General features: G+C 44.1%; 1 protein-coding gene across 3 annotated transcripts in view; it reads left to right on the top strand.

Annotated features, from left to right (window-relative positions):
* Positions 1–22,457, top strand: part of HERC3 (HECT and RLD domain containing E3 ubiquitin protein ligase 3) — an 89,391-nt gene that overhangs the window by 62,317 nt on the left and 4,617 nt on the right. For 2 of the 3 annotated variants that reach the window (XM_067557156.1, XM_067557157.1), the window contains 4 exons: positions 205–287; positions 10,471–10,654; positions 11,530–11,632; positions 12,254–12,331. In XM_067557156.1, the coding sequence (XP_067413257.1) occupies positions 205–287; positions 10,471–10,654; positions 11,530–11,632; positions 12,254–12,331 (448 nt within the window). The remainder of the gene's footprint in view (positions 1–204; positions 288–10,470; positions 10,655–11,529; positions 11,633–12,253; positions 12,332–22,457) is intronic. The other variant, XM_067557158.1, reaches the window with a different exon arrangement.

The following is a 22,457-nucleotide window of genomic DNA, read 5'->3' on the forward strand; positions in this document are numbered from 1 at the left end:
ATGCAAACCCAGCAGGGTATCTGTGTATTTTTTTTCTCTCTAACTCATTATAGATGTTTTTCCAGCCCCCTTCCTCACCCTTCGTGTGTCACTAGCTACACAGTTTACCTGGAGCGAGTAAAAGAACTCTGCACCCATTCTACAAGCTTGTCTGGTGACACACAGAATGGTAAAATGACCTTTTTTTCCTTTTTTTTTAAACAGATATGCAGAGAAAGCTACGGTGTGACAGAGCAGAAGAAGCTAATACCTGAAGGAGACAAAATTCCTGTGCAGAAGGACAATAGGTGAGATACTAGAATTGAGCAGCCTTGGCAACTGAAATGCTTTTTTGGTGACATCTAGATCATTGAGCGCCTAGGTGGAGCTGTACGATAATGAACTGAGACAGGGGATAGATAGGTTAACACAGGAAAAATGTAGGACCAGAGTTTCAAAAGATGTCAGGACCCAGTGGGTCCCATTTAGGCACTTAAATAAGTGACCAGATTTTCAAAAGAGTTTAACTACTCACCCCCCAGGTAAAGATCTGACGCATGCCTCTCACTCCACCTCACCTGCACTCTCCCTGCAAAGCCTTATCCATCACTTAAGCCCTTAATGCAGCTGTTAATTTCCCATTGCAACTGATTATGGAGGAGACCATATCTGAAAACATGCATCAGGACTGGAATAGAAGACATAGATGTCAATATAAATGGCCCTTCCTAGGGCCTGAGCCAAAGATGACACTTGAAATTGTTCATTCCAGTGTGGAGGGATTCTCTGCAGATAAGGATGACATTCTGTCTGGTATGGAAACAGATATCATATGCCTGCAAGAGAGACAGAGAGAAACAATTGCACCAGACATCCCTGGCATGCATATTGGTATGAACGTTGAAAGAATCAGTTATGCTTGCATGTGATACAAGACTGACGAAAAACACTGTTCTGAAATACCATGGAACTTATCTTGGCTGAACTTGACCGAATAGCAGTAGTTCTGTTTACAAACTACCATGTGAACAGTTTGCTTGGCCAGCTGACTTCTGCCTGACTGAAAAAACTTGCCTTTTCATAGACAACTTCAACATCCACAATACTACTACTACTTCTTTTCCTTTATGCCACTTTTCCTGATGAGGGTTGCAGTGGCAGCATGGAGAGTAGAGAGGACCAGACCTCCTGTTCTTCCACAAGAGAGTCTAGCTCTTCCTGGGGGATTCCCACACACTACCAGACCAGCCGGGAGATGTGTGTCTTGGGCTGGCCTCGGGGCCTCTTCCCCATGGGACGTGCTGGGTAGAATTCCAAAGGAGGCCTACCAGGGGGCATTCTTATCAGGTATCCAAACCACCTCAACTGACTCCTCTCGATTCAGAGGAGCAGTGGCTCTACACCAAGGTTCTCCCAAATAGCTGAGCCCTTCACCCTATCTCAGAGAGTAAGCCCAGCCACCCAGCGGAGAAACCTCATTTTCGCTGCTGTACCTGCGATCTCATCCTTTCGATCATTGCCCAAAGTTCACGACCTTAGGTGAGAATGGGGACACAGATTGATCTGTAAACCGAGAGCTTCATCCGAAAACTTAGCTCTCGCTTCACCACCACGGTTCGGTATAGTGCCCACATCACTGCCATCACCACACTAATCCACCGGTCAATCTCACACTCCCGCTTTCCATCACTTGTGAACAAGAGCCATAAATACTTAAACTCTTCCACTGAGGGCAGCTGCTTCCCAGAGAACATTCCACTTCCTTCTGGGAGAGGACCATGACCTCCAATTTGGAGGTGCTGATTCTCATCCCAGCTGCTCACACTTCGCAGCGAAGCATTTGAGTGTGCATCAGAGATCACAGTCTGACGAAGCAAGAATGACAACAGCATCTGCAAACAGCAGAGATGCCACCACCAAGGCCTCTGAGGATCATTACCTTGTTGTTGTGGAGGGGGTTGCGTGTTCTGAACCCCAGGGCTACGTCGTCTGGAGCTTAGAGCTCCTGATAGGATCACCCTAGGCGAACAGGTCTGGGGGGAAGGTTCCAGACTAAAACCAATCAACTCTAAGACCCTCATGAAGGCCCAAAAATGATCATGCAAACTTCGTCTGGATTAGGGATATTGGGATCCACCTCTGGAGCCAGACCAGGGGGTGGTGTTAGACGAGTGTCTAGAGGCCAGGCCATCCATGTAACCTGGCCAGGCTCAGCCCGAAAAGGTGCCGTGGACCCACTTCATGGGCTCACTGTCCATGGGGTGAAGGGTGAGGGCTGGGTGCAATGCCAGAATGACAGCAGGGGGGATGGACCATGACGGACTGGCCCTCCGCAATGGAAACTGACTTTAGTTTAGTTTAGTGAAACGTTACTTCGTTGGTGGGGAAACAGCCAGGGCTGGTGTAAGTTGTGGAAAGGTTCTGGCTAGGTATAGTTGGCTTCTCCTACACACACACCTGGAAAAAAACTTCTCAACTGAGGACGGTCTCTTTCCTACTCTGGAGCGCTCCATGTGAGATACCCCGGGCAGGTGTGGGGATGCTCACAAATCCCTGGTTTGGTGCTTCTCAGTTGGAGTTTGTCCTGGTAGACAAGAGGGTCACCTCAATGAGATTTCAGGTCTCAGAGAGGAAAACCCTAACCACGCTGTGTGTGTTTACATGCCTAACAACCGTTTAGATATTCAGACTTTGTGCTCAATAGAGTGCCACATACCGACCGTTGTTCTATTTCAACACCCACATAGGGAACGACGGACATACCTGGAGGGGAGTGATTGGGAGATATGGCCTCCCTGATCTGGATCTGAATGGTGAGCTGTTAATGGACTTCTGTGCTAGTCATGGATTGTCCTTAACAAACACCGTGTTCGAATACAAGGTTGCTCATAAATGTCCCTGGTACCAGAACACCTTGGGCAGAAGATCAGTGATTGATGTTATTGTCATTTACTTGGACCTAAGATCATATGTTCTGGACACCTGGGTGAAGAAAGGAGCAGAGCTGTCGACTGATCACTACTTGGCAGTGAGTTCAATCTGACACACGGGATGCCAGCTGGATAGACATGGAAGGCCCAAACAATCAGTGCGGGTCACCTGGGAACGTCTGGTGGAGGACCCTGTGAGAAAAGACTTCAGTTCCCATTTTCGGAAGAACTTCTGCATTCTGAGCGAGGTCATGGACACTAAGTCTGAGTGGACCATGTTCAGGGCCTCAATCATTGAGGCAGCCACAAAAAGCTGTGACCTGAAGGTAGTTGGTACCTGTCATGGTGGCAACCCTAGGACCCCCTGGTGGACACCAGTGTGGAGGGAAGCTATCAAGGTGAAGAAAAAGGCCTTCTGAGAAATGCTCGTGAATCAGATTCCTGATACAGTTGAAAGATACCAGCTGGCTAGGAGGGCAGTGGTTGTGGTGGTCAGTGAGGCGAAAGCCTGGACCTGGGAGGAGTTTGGAAAGACCATGGAGAATGACCACTAGATGGCCTCAAAGGTGTTCTGGCAAACCATTCGTCACCTTAGGAGGGGTCGGTGGGACTTTGCCCCGGCTGTTCTCAGCAGGGGTGGTGAAACAATGACTGCGACTGAGAAGATTGTTGAGAGGTGAAAAGAGCACCTCAACCCAATAGACATGCTCTACTTTCAGGAGGCAGTGCCAGAAAGTCCCAGTGGGATCAGATCTGTTCCTGTTAATGAGGTCGCTGCGGTGGTAAAGTGCCTTCACAGCGGTAAGGCAGCAGTGGTGGATGAGATGCTGAAGTCGCATGCCGTAAAGTGCCTTCACAACCACAGTACCGTCTGGGGATATCCCAACCATGACAAAAGTGTAGAAGTTGAGAAATGGGTGGCAACAAACAACCTGACTCTACTCCCCCAAGACAAATGCACCTTTCAAAGCGCATGATGGAACAAGGGGATATTTTTGACCCAGTGCTTGTCATTTCTGAATATGCAGGTAACTTTAGAAGAGAGATCATGGCAGCAATCCCAAGATCATGGGATAGACCAGTGCAAGTCACAACAGAGGCTGCAGTTCAACCCAAGAAAACAAAGTACCTGCCAAGATTCAACATCAGAAGGGCTTACTGGGAAGATTTTTCCTCTGAATTGGATGAAACCATCTATATTAGTAGTCTGACACACAAGAATTATGGAGAATTTGTCTTGCTGGTGTGGAAGATTGCCCAAAGAACATCCCTAGGGGATGTTGGACATTATATGTATGGTCTTTCAGTAGCAAAAAAGCACGAGCCACCATTCGCAAGCTGAATCCGGATGGACAACAAGCAAAGCACGTTGCCACACTCTGTCCCAACCAAGCTGCTCATCAACTCCTCCTAAATGGGAACCCAGTCCACAAATCAAAGTGTGAAACAAAACAAATTAAGTGGGAGCTGCACGCACACTCAGAGACAGCAAAATTCACAGTGAGCTGCTCAATATTGAGGAGCTCACAAAAGCTATGAAAACCCTGAAATGTGAAAAGGCAGCTGGATGTGAAGGTGTATCTAATGAACTACTACTATACTGAGGGCACAGAAATATCTACTTGATTTCTTTAACTCTCTTGTATGGAGACAGTGCAGATACCCAGGCTGTGGAGACAGGCCAAAATGGTTGCACTATTCAAACCATGTAAAGACCTTAACTGTGCAAAGAATTATAGACCAGTGTCTTTATTCTGCTCAACCTACAAGCTATATAAGATGATGAATATGGATAGAATAATTTAATTTAAGGGCAACTGATTGATGACCAAGCCGATTTCCACCCAGGGTGTTTATGCTGTGGCTAAGTTGTAAACCTAACTCAGTAAATTGAAGATGGCTTTGAAACCTGCAAAATTACAGAGGTTGTCTTTTATTGAGCTGTCAGCTGTGAACCATTGTTCACTTCTACTGAAATTGACAGGAATTTAAAGCAATAGTATGATGGTCCCAGGTCATCTCTTCCCTGCTTGAGAATCGATGTTTCTTTGTTGATATGGATGGTTAAAAAAGTATATGGTGAACTCAGCAGAATGTGTTGCCCCAAAGTTCAGTGCTAGCACTGTTACTTTTAAAATGTTTGCATAAGTTACCAACCAGAATTCCCCAGTGTGCAAAGATTTATTTATGTAGATGATCTTTACATTGCCACCGAGTTGGAAGGATTTAGCAAGGCACAAGTGTGTGCTTTCCATATGAAACACCACCAGGCCAAGAGAAAACTCCAGATATCATGGGATGGTACAATCTTTGAGCATTTTGAATATCCATTGTACCTGGGGGGTCAAATTAGACCAAATGCTGACATAGAAAGAGCATGTTAAGAAGTTGAAGAAGGAAAGTGAACTCCAGGAACTATGTACTTCAAAAAATTGCAAATACAAAATGGGGAGCTGGTCCCAAAACACTCCGAACTACCAGTGTTGCCTTGTGTTACTCAGTTGTGCAGTGCTATGCACCATTATGGTCACACTTTACCCATGCCCAGAAAATTGAGACTGATCTCAGTCAATCCTGTGGGATCATCACAGGGACTTTGAAACTGACCTCCACCCTCACTTGCGGGAATTGCACCACCATTGGTGAGCTCGATGCCTTCAGTAGGAAGGAGACAAAAACAGATGCAGCATCCAAGACACTCATTGTATGGACATATTCCACCCCTCAAGAGGCTGAAGCCCAGAAAGATCTTTGCCTCTGAAAATTCTGTACCACAAAATACCATTGTGGAAGGCTACATAATAACAAAATGGTGAGAAATGCTAATGATTCTGGAGAACCTGGCTCCTTCAGAACAACTGCCCTCATGCACTGACCTAGAAGGAAAATTCTGGTATGCTTTAAATTGAGTGAGAGCTGGTGTGGCAAAGACTGGTGACAATATGACCAAGTGGAAGCTGAGGTAGGACCCCAAATGTGAATGTGGAGAGTCAAACATTTGAACACTGCCTAATGCAGTGCCCTCTGTCAACATCTTGCACTCCTGAGGTATTATTTGAGATAAACGATAACACCAGGACTTGGCTGTGGTTTTGAAGCTAGATGATGATGATGATGAGTTGCTTATATAGTGTATAGGGGACTTGAGTGGTCACTCCACAAATGGTGATTTTCACCCTTGAAGACTAATCTGAGATTTTGCAGGACAGATACTGGACACGACAGTAAATGTACCGAATGAGGTTAAGATCAGCAAACTTAACTCTTTGAAGCAGGAGCCATCTATTTTTATGCGTGTCTGATAGAGTGGGGCCCCAATCAGGGGCTGTAGTTTCTACCATAACACAAATAGTAATTAACTCCTTTCATCTTGAACCAGCTCCTTGGGTTAGAACCAACAAACCAACCTTTTTTGTTTTGTTTTGTTCAACTACGAAACTGTTTTCTTCTCTTAATCTTGTAATTGGTTTTTACAAAGACTATTTTTCCTGGAAATGTCACCTAGTTCTTTTTGTAATAGCAGAACAGTGTGATTCAGTGACAACTTGATAGCCTGGGATTGGTAGGGGGGCTCTTGAAGATGTTGGCAAACTGGATGATGAAATCCTTTTCTTCTAATCTGGTTACATAAAAAAGGGTTCTGATTGTTTCTGAAAGAGTTGGGAAGCAAAATCTGCTGCCCCACGACTAGTGTAATGAAAGAGTTGTCTATAGACTGACTTTTAGTAAACACTATAACAAACGTTTTAGGATATGTCATCACTACAACGAAAGTGTGTTTTTTTTTTTTTATCTCAAGCTGACTTTGCCGCTGTAAAATCCTAGTGGAGAGCAGGCACAGTAGTGTTTATCTCTAAGCAGCTAATTGAGGTCAGCCCCGGGTGCAGGTGGTGTAGGGTTGACTTAGGTTCACTGCACTGAAGTAAAAAAAATAATCTGTGCCTTGTCTCCACTAGGATGTAAATCACGCACCTTTCTGCAGTGAAGACAAAACCTTAGGACACATCTACCCTAGGGAAAGAAGTGTACGTGTTAGCTCATCCTAGGGTAAAGCACAAATGGTTGTAGCCTGGAACAAACATTTGAGAAGTGTTCAGCTTCGTCTTTGCAAATGTGTTAATTAACTGAAGGTTAAAAAACTCTAGAGAAGGAGGAGCTAAGGCTAGACTTCAGCTCGACCAGTTTAGCAAACTCTGAAGTAGAACTGTTTTGTCTTGACTGTAATTCTGAAGGTGTAGACTGGGCTAGCTAACCTGATCTAGCATCTAAATCCTAGGCTAGACAGGGCCTAACTGGCGTCCTATAGTCACCTATCATCACAACTGGTTAGTTTGTCCCTTGGACTGTCCCTCGTTGTTGAAAATTTGTTCCCACTTGTTTCCACCTTCCAAGGGTAAGTAACACTTCTTACCCATTACTGTTCCAAATACCATGGCACCATGCCCCTCTGAGTGCAGATGAACCAGGATTTGGTTAACTATTGATTCTCCATTGCTTGATGATTTTCCTCTCCATTCCTCTGTGCTTTGGAGGCTGTGAGACAGACCTGCTGCACTTTCTTACTTCAAAAACCTGCTGAATGCATACCCCTGGGCATTTCACACTTTGGTACTGCTCACCTGGGTATTGGTATACTGAGTATGTGGTGAAGATTAAAGAAAAGTGAATTGAGAAGCATCTGATGCATTCCCTTCTCCAGGTCAGAGTTGCCATGTAGGATTTTACATCAAAATGACAATGTTCCAGATAAAGTTCATGTCCATGGCTTCTGTTGAAGCCACAATGGCAGAAAAGGGATGTTGGGCAACTGATCAGTGTTTAGTGTCTTGACGTTATTAGTGGGAATTTCCTCCAAGGCTCAGGCAACTGTCAGAAAGGAACAATTAAAGATGCACACTGGATAGCAAAATTCCCCTCCCTCTGCTTCCTTATTTCAGGCTTTCATGTCTCTTTCTGTTATTTCCTTTATTTTCTCACATTTCCTTTGCACATGCTACTCAAGAGCATAAATAGGAATCTCTTTCTCCCACTCTCCGGGAGGTCACTGTTTTGTTTTTTTGATTGTGTCCTCTACAGCTAGAGACCCAGCTATTGGACCCTGCTCTATTTCCTGATCCGCTTAGCAATCGAACAACAGTGTGAACTGTTACCAAATGTCATGCAGAAACAACTGCTAGAAGAATACGGGGAAGTCACGTCCACCCACACCTCAAAGAGCAGCCCACAGACTAGCTTTAGGAGGTCTCTGAGTTTGCCGTGATACTGTAAGGCTAATACACTGCAATGTACTGAAAACAGCTTTAAAGGAAAATGTTGTTGGGTCTTTGCATGAATAATGTTCTTGTGAAATTAGGCAGTTGTATAGTATTTTGGTCATAGTGTAGGGAGGAAAGAAAGGAGGGTGGAAAATAAATGTGCCCCTTAGCAAGAGGTGGAGAGGTCATAGTGATATCTGGCACAAGATTCTGGCTCTTGGTGCCAAGAGCTACAGGACATGTTTTTTTATTCCAGTATTGTTCTTGACCACCCCCAAAGCAAAACAATGTAGTTCTTATAGTCTGAGAGAAACCTGCTACTTCTTGCCAAGCTTCCTCAGGGCTGGTCTGCATAGTTTTTGCATCCGTGTAACTAGATCGGTAAGAAAACCCATTTTACTCAAATTGGTATAATAACTGTGTCCATAGTAAGACTGTACCACTTTAACTCCATCAGCAGCGGACTGCACTCAACCACGTTCGTACATGAAAGGTGTAGCTTCTCCCTAAAGGGAGAATCAAAGAATAAACACATTGTGGCTGGGGTGTGTTACAAGCTGTGTGACACATCACAGACGACTGCCCCATTCGTGTGTACAGTGGTGGCACAAGGGGGACCCTGCCTCGCTACCGTAGAAACATTAGAATGGCTTTTGCATCTCAAGATTCAGTTATAATCCCAGCCTGTCGCTTTTCAAATGTCATGTGAAAGAAGATGAGGACTCCAGCAGGTCATCTACCAATTTAGTAAACTGGTGCAAAAACTGTTCCTAGATGAGCCTTCCTTTAACTTAATCCTTATGTAGAAACCATAGCACCCTCTATTTGCAGCCTCCAATATTGCATGATATCAGTACAACTGGAGAGTTCCCTTAACAAGATACATTTATTTGTAGGAATAAATACTTCAACTTAGTCACTTCCTTCACCCTACCTGGCCTGCTGTATACATTAGAGCAAACTCAGGACTGCCTTAAACTTCAGCTCTGCTTCCCAGGGCCCCCTATGAATCCTTGAAAGCTAGAAATACCCATAGGCTAGGCACTCCAGTCACAACCCATTCCTGCCTTCAACTGTCCTAGACCTTCCTCCAACCCGCCCTCAGCACACCCCCTACATTAGGGGCTGGGAGCAGGGCTGGCATATGGCTGTGATGCCAGTTCTGCATTAGCCTTGTGCCAAGGATATGGTCAGGGAGTCATTTCTACCTCTTTTCGAATCCTGTACACTGCTAGAGTGGTATAACTGAGAATCAGGCCTTTTGCCTTTCGCTGCTTTCTATGTATTACTCAGGTTAGCTGTTACTGGGATGTATCTGACTCTTCAATTTCCTTGTATCTTTTTGTTTTGCAGCCCTCAGCACAAAGTGATGGAAGTTATAGTAGGTTTAGACCAAGGCTTTCAAAAATAGGACCTCCAGTTTAGGCTCTTCTATGCCTGGCTTTCTGAAGTGCTGAGCACCCAGTAGTTGCCAGTGAGCTCAGTCAAACAGGTGCCTAAATATGGACTTATTAGGCTCTTATTTTTGAACATCTTGGCCTTGGTCTCTGTCTTTTTGGTTTGTCTCCCAGTCCTGAGTAGAGCATCAGCTCAGGGCATCAGGAAGAGACAGGTCAGTATAGAGAAAGCAGGAAATGCTGTGCTGGGGGATCGCCCGCCTGCGCTCCCCCCCAATTTCCCAGTCACTTTAAAGGGTGGCTGAAAGGAGCAGTAGGTTATTTCATGCACATCTTAAACGTAGGGCTGTGAGAGCTGTGCTGAGGGGCAGATGTGTCTTATGGAGACCTAATGCTGCATTCCACTTTAGTGTAATGTGGATTGAAATGCACACAGCAGAAAAAAGGACTCCATGCCTCAGCAGCTCCCAAAGGCACAACTCATGCCTAGCCCTTGATGCTATGCGCATCTGGATGTTCTGCCCTTAAGTGGGTCTGCATTCATAATGCATAGCATGTGCTATTTGAGGAGCCTTCCACTGCCGTTGGTAAGGGGTCCAATGGGCGTATGATACCACTTGCTATTTGAATCTTTACACTCATGACCATTACTGGGGAACCTTGAAACATGGTATGGACTGGAAGCTTTCCACTCAAGCCTCCTGAACAGTGCGTCCATTTTATTCATAATGCAAAGGAGCCTCCTTTTTTAAACCCGACTGAGCGCATGTTTCACTGTAGCTTCCAGCCCACAGCATGAACAGTCTCTTCCCAATAAAACTGACAGTGCTGTTACTCAGCAGTGTGAATAACAGTAATTTCTCTCTTTCCTCCTCCCTCTTCCCCCCGTCCCTTCTCTCAATACACCAGGCAGGAATTTGTTGATGCCTACTTGAATTATATCTTCAATCTCTCTGTCCATGAGTGGTATATGGCTTTCTCCACCGGCTTCCTGAAAGTGTGTGGTGGAAAGGTCCTGGAACTCTTCCAGCCCACAGAGCTGAGGGCGATGATAGTAGGGAACAGCAACTACAACTGGGAGGAACTGGAAGAGGTAAGCTGACATGGAGCATCTTTTTTTTGTTTGTCTTCATGGGCCCAGAAACCATTAAAGATGGTCTAGGGGTTGGGGTGCTAGTCTGGGCCTCAGGAGACCTGGGTTCAGCTCCCCCATCTGACCCAGACTTCGTGGGTGACCCTGGGCTGAGATTTGATGGTAGTAGGAGCCACATAACACCTAAAATATCTAGAAGATAGCTTATCATGTGGTACTAAGTATGGCCATGATCGGGACACGGGGGGCCCACTGTAAGGGGATGGGATGGGATAGGGCCCTCAACCTCTTGTTGGAAATTCTGCTTTTGTCTCCTCACTAGAGCACCTTCTCCTGATTCCCTTGAAAGTGATGATTGCCATTCAGCTGTCCTGCCACTAACAGAGGCTGGCAGGCAGGAAGAGAATGATTTTCACGATCTTTGTTTACGAGTGAAGTCTGAGATTCAGTGGAGAATATGAACACACCATCGCTTCCTCTCTCGGGGTGAAATTCACCCCAGGGTAGAGAGAGAAGCGGAAGGCCAAGAGCTCAAGTGGAACTCATGTAGTGCATAGGGGCTTGTGCTGCCCTCTGCACAAGGGTGAATTATACCCTCTAAATACATGCGTATGGTCTAGCTTCTTTCCCCACACCACACCTTATAAGTAGTTCTGGGCTTGTATTGTAGACACTAAGTTATCATTCATGGTATTAGTACATCAGCAGTTGTTCTTGGATTTCTAAACTGTGCTTTCTATTGATGAAATAGCTGAAAACGTATCACCAGCTTTTTATTCCTCCTGCTTAAGACTCTAAGGAAGGGCAGTTAGTTCTGGTTTTATATTTCTATTCGGTCATCACTTTCTCTCATAAGTTTGTGACTCTTTTAACAGTGTGCCATTTACAAGGGGGACTACTCTGCTACACACCCAACAGTGAGAATGTTCTGGGAAACCTTTCATGAATTTCCTTTGGAAAAGAAGAAGAAATTTCTGTGTAAGTATTTTGCAATGGTATTAGCCATGTCTTGAAACTGACAAATCAGATTTGAACCTCAACTATATTGATGTAAATCTAGAGTAGCTGCACTGACTCTTACTGCACAATCGAAGTGGAAAGGTTGGTATCTAAATAATGATTAGCTAGAATAGCTTTTGCCTTTCTCCTCCTGTTCCTTTTCTCTTCCCTGTTCAGTTTGGCACTAAAAATCCCTGTAGTCCCATTCTGGTGGTGGTGGAAGTGGGGGCAGTGTCAAAAAGACATTGTCATTTTTTTTTCCTGCTGGCCGGAAATAACTAACTTTGACTTAAAGTGTGTAGTATCATTAAACCAATCTTTTCAGTGCTTTGGTTTGTGAAGCAATAAAATGTAAAATACAAAAAATAGTCATTTCTTTCTAGTGGGAAGTATAATGCAGCTACGTTCCCACTGCATAGCCCTTAAGTATCCTGCTTTGGCAGGGGAAACCAAAGCTGCAAATAGCAAGCCAGATCTTTCAGTCCTGATCAGCATGGACTTTAAAGGGAACTCAGTGACCTTAGCCATGAACAAAGAACTTTGGACATTCGCCCATCCCTGAAAATCCTTCAGCTAAATGTTCCGTTCTCTAATCCCTAGCGTCCAACTATAACATGGATGTAATCTGCTTCCAGGAGACACGTCAGCTCCCTTTCGCCAGCTGCCTGAACATCAAAGGTTATGACCTTTTGAGTTACTTCCTACATAGTAAACATGGCTGGGCTGCTTGTGTTAGAGCCAATGTTGCTGGCACAGAACCACTCCCATCTAATTCAGAGCTCTGTGATGTTGTGAGAGTTGGTCAGTTCAGAGTGGCAAATGAGTACAAGTCTCCTAGGCTACTCCGAATATTTTTCTTACAGTCCCACACCCTGCCATCTGTGTTGGAGATTTTACTAGCCACCATCTCCTCCGGGGGGGATAGAGAGAGTCTGATCAAAATGGAGTTGACTTTTTTGACTGAGTCTCACTCCATGATCCAAAACAATAGAGGACTTTTCATTCTACCAGATGTAAAGAAAATTACTTCCCTGAGCTCACTGGACCACCAGTACAGGCAGCCATTCATTTCAAGCTATAAGCAGTGTGTTAAAAAAACTTCCCACACCGTCAACATCATTTGATCCTTACCAAAGCTGGAGTAATCATACCTATTGGGAGCACCGATAAAAGCATTCTAAATTATTAGAATGCAAACTGGCCCAGCTTTACCCAATTCACTCACTGCTACGTCAGTTGTATCCCGCACAACTTCTCCATTGAAGAGGCTTACATGTGGTTCATAAAAGCCATATATGAAGCTGCCACCAAGTCAATTCCAAAAGGTTGTTATAAGACCTACATTCACTGCCTAGATGAGGAGTGTGTAGAATTCCCCAAGCAGTATGAAAAGTGTGGTGTCTTTTGGACAGCTTGAACACCTTCTAGAAGAACAAGATGAGAGCAGGCTACTGCGGAACCAAATATATCAAGCTCCATATGCAAAGCCTGGGTAATAATCAGAAAATTTTGGTGTTGCTCAGAAGCCATCAGCATCCCATTACTCAGTCTCTACAAATAGTATTGCTACCCACCTGATAAATGTTACGAAGGCCAATAAGGTGAAAATGTTTGAAGGAGACGTGAAGAAGAAATAGCGGCAGTACAAACAGTGTATATCAAAAACCAAAGAAGACCTCCAGTCTTTCACCGTAGATGAAATTTAAAGGGTGATCCAAAACACTGAAATGATGATGGGAAAGAAGAGGAGAGAAACACCAGGATTGTGAGCTGTGAAAAGCTGTCTCTTCCCTCATAGCACTATGAAAATCCTTCCCTCTAGGAAATCAGGGTGGTTTTTAGATTGCAAGCTGTTTGGGGCTCCTGCGTGTCAGTGCAGCATCCAGCATACACTGGGTGCTGCTGTAACAGATGGAGAACAATGATTTATGTTGGATTTAGCATGTGAAACCTGCTTAGCCACTCTTCTTTTTCTTGCCGTGGTGAAAAATGGAGTTTGCTTTTAGCAAAGGGCTTTGCAGGTGCAATGAGAGAGCCAAAAGGGAGCTGAAATAGCAACAATAAGCAATGAATATACAGCAGCCCTTCCTTCCCCTCAACTTCTTTGCAGGGACCTCTCTGCTGGTCTCAGCTTTCCTTTTTTGTTGATCCTTGGCTTCCTGGGGAGGCCTCTTGTAGTGTCTGTGTAAATGCGGTATTAGAGTGGGATTGGCCACAGCATTCAACATTGGCCTAATTTGGCGTCTATTGAAGTCTACGGTAAAGCTCTTGCTGACTTCAGTGGGTCCAGATTTGGCCCACTCCGGCATGCTTGTGAAAACCCCACCCTCTAGCGCATGGTGCTCCGTGTTGCACCAGGTGCTGCTGGGCTCCTCCACTAATCCTTTATCTAGTTGTTTGGAGCTTCGCAAGGTGTGACTGTCAGATGGTTTGTCAATTGGCAGAGGGGTTTGTTACAGAAGGGGAAACTCTTCTTCTCTCCTTTTTTGGTCTTTTATTCTGTGGTGGAAGTGAAGATGCAGAAGTTTGCAAAGTAAAACTGCTGAATTCAGCAGAGCTCGGACCTCTGTTTCCATGGGGCACTCACTGTCAACTCACGCCCTATGTGCCATGTCGGCACCAGCCCAGGCTCTACATTCTTGCCACCAGTTTCTGCCTCCTTTGCCAACACACTTCCTTCCTCCTCCCTCCCCTGCCCCCTTATTCTCAGCAAAGCTTTGCCGCAACCCTTCAGAGTGAGTTCATGACAGCGATAAATTTGAAAGGACCGAGCGCTCTGGTCTGCTCTGAGAGCTGCACGTATCTGTGTCCAGAGCTTTGCTGATTTTCATACAGGGACACAGTCCAACTGCCAGCAGTTTAGCTTGCGTAGTGCATGATCACAGGTGCTACGTATGTAAGAGCTGGGTTGGATCTAGAGTCTGGGAGTCTGTTGTTTAAGGTCAGTACAACAGCTATTTAGAACTGCCCTTGTTTATTTTCACATGACAGAGGCCAGGCTGCATATTTGTGGTGGTTTTTCCACGTTCCAGTCCATTCTCTTTGTGGTAGTTCTGCTTGGCAGGCAGCCACCGGCTTGCAGCTCAGCCAGCCCTGGGCATGGGGGCGGGGGCAAGCCTGGAAATATTTGCTGTCAACTTATTTTAGCTGATTCCTTTTAACAACTCCAACACCACTGCGCCAGATTCCCTGATGATGTAACTCCACTGACTGCAGGGCCAGTCGGCCGGGAGTGCCACTATCAGCAGAGAACAAGGTCCATAGTACAAGAATATCTCCCTGTATTTGAAAAGGTTTCAGGTGAATTCTCCTCCTCTTGCAATAACTAACACACAGTCAGCAGAGAGAGTTTCAAATGATCAAGCCCCTTGCAAGAGGTTATTGTTTCAGCTCAGAAGCTCAGCTCAGGTTCCAAGCCTTCCCCAGGGTGCTTCAGATGGAAGTGGCCATGTATGCAGAGCCCTTCTGGGGCTCGTACTGGTTGCAGGCTTTCCCTCCCTGTGTTCCCTGTTCCTCTCTCAATTTCGTTACCAAAGGGCAGGGGCAATGTTTGTTTTTTAAGAGCAGATTAGACAGTCACCTGGCAGGGTGCCTTAGGTCAGTGGTTCTTGGCCCGTGGACTGCTTGTGGCCCAATCAGCACACAGCTGCTGCACATGTGACATCCTCAGGGCCATACAGGGAGTATATATATATATATATTGTGTGGATGTAGCCCACATAACACAGAGGGAGCTGCATATGCAGCCCACAATGGTAAATAGGTTGAGAACCACTGGTCTAGATAATACTTAGTCCTGCCTTGAGTGCAAAAGACTGGACTGTGGCCCCAAAACGGCCGGTAAGGCTTTTACTCTAGGGTCACGGGGTTCCGAGATCAGAGGAGTTGCTTCAATCGAGGGATGGGGATGACCGAACAAGAATGCAAACAAGGTTTCAACCGAAGAAATATTGCTCATTTATTTATTCATTAGTAAAAAACAAAGTACAGAGACATAACTAATACAAACACAAAATCAGAAAAAGATACAAAGGCCTAATACTCTACCATGCATGTATTCATTTCTTATAGTGCACAATTCTATTACTTATTACCTTATGCTTACAGACAGATGGTCGCTTGTAAACTCCTTGTTACACTATACAGACAGATGGTCGTTTATACAATTTCACTACTTATTGCCTCATGTTTACAGACAGATGGTAGTTTGTAAACTCTATCTTATAGTACACAATTCTATTACTTATTACCTTGTGCTTACAGACAGACGGTCACTTGTAAACTCCTAATTATCCTCATGCTTACAGACAGATGATTGCTTGTAAACTTAGTTATATTAAAGCAAGTGTACTTTCATACATTATCAAAAAGCACTTCTTTCCCTAAGCCCCTTGGGCTGAGTCGACTCTGATAAGTGTTAGCCATCCCTCAGACGCTGCTGGTTCATAGAAGGACTCGGTCCAGCTATTGAGGATCCCAGCGGGCTGCAGTCCAAAGTGTGACTGACTTCAGGGAGTTTAAATACCCTCAAACTGATCAGCTTGATCAGTGTGTAACCAACCAGTGAACAGTGTCACTTTTTCAGTCAGCTTGATCAATATATAACTAACCAGTGAACAGTGTCACTTTTGTGGTCAGTGTGGTTACATCATGTGACATGTTCACAGTGACCAGGTTGGCACTTCCTGTTTTTACCCAACCGGCTGCAGTCAGCTCATCCGTTCTTATTTTCGCCCTCTATTTGTGCTGTGCTAGCATACGGACTGCCCTTATCAGGTCCTTCCAGCCCTTTTCCCAAGCTATATACTTTACTATTCTATCTTAAAGCACAAACCCATTAACTATTCTTTCTATATTCTACAGACTAGAAGACCTTTCAAGGTCCCTTCCAGTCCTATGATTCTATAGGAGTTTCTATAAGGTCCCAATTTCTTGGTCAAGGTATAATCAAGGTTCAGACTTCAGAGAATATAATACAAAAAAAATTACAATAATGATAATAAGTAAATAAAAAGATTTCATGGTCTGCTCAAAAGCCTTTGTCAGTCCGGAGTTGGTCTGTGGGTCCGCCTATTGACTACACCTTCTATATAGGGTGGCAATTCTACAATCCTCAAATAAGCTTAGAACCATTTTTCCAGTAGTGGCCACTGTTGTATTATTTTCTCCTAATGTGATTTTGAAAGATAAGTCTCAGATTTCTGCCAATAATAGTGCTGAACCAGACCACGGCCACTCTACCGCTGAGGGAGCTCACCACTGCTGGACCCTGATAACTTTGGCAGTTTCGAATAGACCTTCTAGCCACTTCTTCTTAATGCCACATGGTGTTAGCCAGGATTCCTATAAAGCACATGGTGGTAGCGATAACTGGTGATGCCCTGCACATATTTCTGAAAAAGAACAAACAAAAACAGAGGGCGTCTTGCCCTGCTTAAATCAATGACTGAGTCTCTAACTTTTCGGATTCACCAAAGGGTTTTAATTGTCCCCTATGGTACCACTTTAACCATCTTCCTTTTTGAGATAAACATACTTGATAGACAAAGGAACTCAGCTTATCAGTAATAACATGGGGGCCTTCCCAATGGGGAGAGAAGACATGTTCCCTTTTCCCTAGACATTTTGCCATTACTTGACTCTCTACTTCAAGTTCTATTCTTTTGTTATGGAGAAATCCTCTTTGCACTTTCCCTTTACTTTCTCCTAGCTGCTGAGCTGCTCTTTTGGTCATTTTGGCCAGTCTAGTTTTCAGTTGCTCCAGAAGTCTATCAGCAGACACTGCTGCTTGCCATTCTTCTGAAACAGGAGCGTACCAGATCTCTGGTAACTGTAGCTGCCTACCAGTCATTAATTCAAATGCACTATATCCAGGAGAGGTATTAGTAGCTGCTCAAAGACCCATCAGAATTTGTGGTAATTTAATGTCCCAATCCTTTCCACTTTCAGTGATAATCTTTTTAAGTGCCTCTTTAATTCTGCAGTTTGACTGCTCCACATTCCCACTACGCTGGGGATGGTAAGGGATATGGAATCTCTGCTTGATTCCATAGAGCTTGCATACCAGTTGGGTTAGCTCTCCCTTGAATTGGGATCCCTGGTCAGATTCAAGAAAACAAGGTTACTTACCAGTAACTGCTGTTCTTAGAGATGTGTTGCTCATGTCCATTCCACAACCCACCCCCGGTCCCTGCTGCTGGAGTTGGCAGAAAGAAGGGATTGAGGGGGCGTAGGGCCGGCAGTGCCTCATATGCTGCGGCATGTGCGCAGGACTCCAGGGGGCACCAGAGCTGGCCCTACGGGGTCTGCTAAGGGGAAAAAAGTTCCAGGAACCATGCACGGTGGCGTGCACTCACCTATAATGGAATGGAAATGAGCAATCACTCGAAGAAGAAGAATAGGAATTCCTCACTAGGCACCACATGTTCAGTGAGACACCTAGCAGCATTTAAAGCAGTGTTAGTTTTTACAGAGAAAGCTTCAGTCCGTTTTGTGAAAGTAGCCACTATTCCCAAGAGGTATATATTAGGTGTGGTAGGTGAGGGCCCAATATAATCAATTTGAACCATGGACCATATATCCTTTGGGTGTGTAAGAAAATCTTGCTTCTCCCCTGATCTGTGTTAAGAGCAGCACACTGTAAGCAATTTCTGACATATTGGTCAATAGCCAATTTTACAGAAGGCCACCAAGCTGTTTGCAATAGACTTTCTGTTGAATGAGCAATGTCCTGATACCCCCTTGATCATGTGCATAATGCGTGATCTCATTTCTTAAATGTTTAGGCAGTACCCACACTCACTGGCCTTGGGGTTTTGTGATGAGTAGCCCCCCCACCTCCCTTTCGGGTAATACTCAAAGAGGAGCTCCTCCATCACTAGTCTTTTTAAAGAGAGATTTCAGAGTTAGATTTTTGTTCTGCATTGCAGCGAGGCTATCTGTATTTTCTGGCTCATTTGTTGGAATCCTTGCCACAGCATTCCATTTGGAAGCCTGTCAGCAGGGTCCATTTAATGCTCCCTGTTTAGCTTCAGAGTCAGCCCAATCATTCCATTCTGCTGTGGGTCCTTTCTTTTGATGAGCTTTAACTTTGCCAGTTGAAGTTTTACCTGTTCTCCTTTGTAAAAGGGTAATTATATACAGGTATAATTCAGCATGTGCTACAGGTTTACCATCTGAACATAGCATTTTCTTTCCATTCTGGAAGCCAGTCAAGTAGAGCCATACAGACCCGCTGAGAATCAGAATACACATGTATTATTTTCTAAAGAAACATTTTCCAAGGCACAGCATACTGCAGCCAATTCAGCATACTGAATTTTCTTGCAATCAGTGTCTGATTGACAGGATCTACATATGCAAAACCAGTGTAGGCTTTTCCAGCTATATAGTACAATGAACCATCTATTAACCAGACCTGAATAGATTTTTGTTCAGGAAAAGGTTTCTTATCCTATTTTGAAGCCTCAGAAAGGAAACCCTTTTGAGTGGTCAGCAGAGGAAATGGGCACGCATGGGGACTCCCACCTACCAATAATCCTAAAGCAGTTTTAGATGGTCCACATAGAGTCTGTACCTGCAAATCTCATTCCATTAAAGCTAAAGTCCAGCGAGCCAGCTGAGAATTTGATACCTGTCCATCTTTAATTTTCCAGGAGAAAAAAGCTTTTATAGGTTTGTGGGAAGTCCTAAGGATTATAGTGTTTAATCCTGTAAGAGATTCAAAATGCTGAATGGCCTAATACACTGCTAGAACTTGTTTTCGCATGCAGAAAATTTTTCCTCCACTTGACTAAGAAGCCAAAAAGCATAGGCAAATGATTTATTCTTGCCCAACTGATGTTGCATTAACACAGCGGAAAGAGCTGTAGACAAAGCTCTTACTTCTAAAATAAAAGTTTTTTCTGTGTTAGGATGTGCCAGTGCAGTTATCTGGGCAATTTTTGATTTTACGTCCTGTACTGCTTGATTGTGTTCAGATTTCCAGTCCCAAATTCTCCCTTTTTGAGAAGTTTATACAGGCGTTTAACAATTTCAGCAAATATTGAAATAAATTGCCTATTGAATCCTGCTAATCCCCGGAAGGATCTCAATTCCTGTTCAGATGCTGGTATTGGGAGGTCTAAGTAGTCCAAACTACTGTACCCCTTTCAGGAGTCTGATTTGTCTTGTGTACTCTCAAGTTTCACCTCACTTAAAAACTACTTGCTTACACAATCAAACATAAAAAGACAAAAGCGTCACAGCACACTTTTACTGAAAAATTGCTTATTTTCTCATTTTTACCATATGATTATAAAATAAATCAATTGGAATATAAATATTGTACTTACATTTCAATATATAGTATTTAGAGCAGTATAAACAAGTCATTGTCTGTATGAAATTTTAGTTTGTACTGACTTCACTAGTGGTTTTTATGTAGCCTGTTATAAAACTGGGCAAATATCTAGATGAGTTGATGTACCCCCTGGAAGACCTCTGCATTACCCCCCAGGGTACATGTACCCCTGATTGAGAACCACTGGTCTAAGATAGCTTGGACTCGCTCCTGAAGGGACTGTCTGCCATCAGGGCCAATTTCAGTTCCCAGGAATGATATTCCTGGCTATCTGATCTTTTTTTCCCCCCATTTAATTTTAATTTTGCCTCACGCAGTAGTTTAAGCAACCAAATTAGGACTTTTTTATGTTCTTCCTCCGTTTCTGTGGCAACGAATGTGTCGTCAACATCTACCAGTACTTGATTAGTTTCTAAAAGAGGAGCCAGAACTTTGGTCATAGATGCATGAAATAATGTTGAAGAGTTATTAAATTCCTGAGGAAGTTAGGTCCATGTAAATTGTTGACCTTTATTCATGAAAGCAAACTTACATTGGTTTTTTTTGGCCACAGGGACAGACTAGAAACCATTAATTACATAAAACTGGAGAAACTGATGGAAAGAAATGGTTTTCTTTCTAATAGGTCCTGATAGGATGCCACGACTGGGGCAACTGCAGGAATATATTGATTCAGTGTTTGACAATCAATAATTAGTCTTCGGGAACTATCCAGTTTATGGATCAGCCAAACAGCAGAACTGTTTTTGCTAGTTGTGACAACTAGTATCCCCTGCTAAGGACTGCATAATTTGAGTAAATTTCCTCTTCTGCTTCCAGAGGGTACTTGTACTTCTTTTTCAGTGAAGGATCACTTCCCTCAATTACTACTTCTCCAGTGAGCTTTCCGTAGTGTTGCTTATGGGTAGCCCACAATTTAGGAAATTGGTTTATTAATTGGTCCCATGGGGGTTCTCCCTGAGGCATTGAGATGGATTCAGTGATGGCTCTCACGTACTAAGTGCCTTCCATGCCTTCCCTTCACTCAAGATTAGTTTCTATTTCCTTTATAATACAGACCATTTGTTTCCCATAACCAACATAGTATGGGTTTTCTGGAGAATGTCACTCCCAAGAATGCCTACATCATCAGTGTATCCAACCAATTCATGTCTCTCCTACTAACAGTTTATATTGCCTATCTCCTATCATGATTTTAACATTGGGGTGCCTCCAGGGATCCCCGGGTGGCTGTGGCAGGCTGTCCTATTGTGGGGAAGGAGCACGAGGCTCCAATCCTGGGTCACCACCCAAGGTTCTAACTGTGTTTGCAGGCACAGATTTAGCAAAAGGCTTTCCAGATGTTATGTGCTCATGTGTAGAACGTCTCAGTATTAGCTTCCAGTAGAGAATTCCTTCTTTGACTTCTTCATATTTTTTAAACATCCCTCGTCTCAGAATACGAAGGTCCCTTTTTGATCTTTTCTTTTATCCCTTTTTATCTGTCTGTTGTGACCTTTTTCCTCTCCTTTCTGTTTTCCTTGAATGGTCACAACAGATCCTGTTTTTTCCTTTTATTTTTTAAGTCTCACCTAGCAGAGCTATCCTGCCATGCTCCATATGTATGCTTGGCGGCGTTCTGGATTTCACCATAAGTATTATTTGCGTTGACCACCAAGGCAATCCTATTCCTAAAACCATTTGTTTGTAGACCACATTATCATGAGTGGCATCCAGGAAGATTAAAGCATGACCTCCCCAAAAGCCTGAGGGGGTCTCATTTTATATTCATGAGACTAGGGTACAAACTATTTTCCCCTAAGAGTGTAGTAGCTAGATTCTTTTTAGTGTCTATTAATTGCGGTTCCCCATGCTTTTCTAGAATCTTGGGGGTGAGGGGAGGGAATAGTTGATTTGGTGGCAGAGAAGCTACAACCACTAATCAAAAATTTCAGTTTGTCTATCCATTTACTTTAGCTTCCCTTTCCCAGTTTGGAAGCCAGCTTCAGATGGTTTCTGCTGTTAAAGGTTCCACGGACTGAGCAATGGCTCAAATTTGTTTGGGAAGTGGTTGTAGTCTCATTTACCACTTCTGTGCGATTGCCATTTTGATGCCTCAATTGGTCTTCGCCTGACACAATGCTGAGGGTGACAATCTCCCTGATCTGGATCATCATGCCATAAATCACACTCATAATCAAAATATGAGGAATATAAATCTCCCTTCTACTCTGAGGAGGTGGCTGAGGACTCAGTTGCATGGGAACCTGCAATGGTGGCCATCTTGCTCCACCTCACTTGGTTTGTAATTTAGCGATGATTCGATTGCAGTGACCAATGGGAGGCTGCCTTTTTCTGTCCCAGATTCTCCTGCATTACGACTCAAAGGGCAGATTGAGTGTCTTCCAATTCTTTCTCCAATTCCCCAATTTTTTGTTCAAGTTGTAGACATTTTTCAGACAATGCCTCCTTTTTATTAGCGAC

The sequence above is a fragment of the Emydura macquarii genome, unplaced genomic scaffold (assembly GCF_026122565.2).
Source record: "Emydura macquarii macquarii isolate MOO-44397 ecotype Brisbane River unplaced genomic scaffold, CSIRO-AGI_Emac_v2 contig_1790, whole genome shotgun sequence".
NCBI lineage: Eukaryota > Metazoa > Chordata > Testudines > Chelidae > Emydura > Emydura macquarii.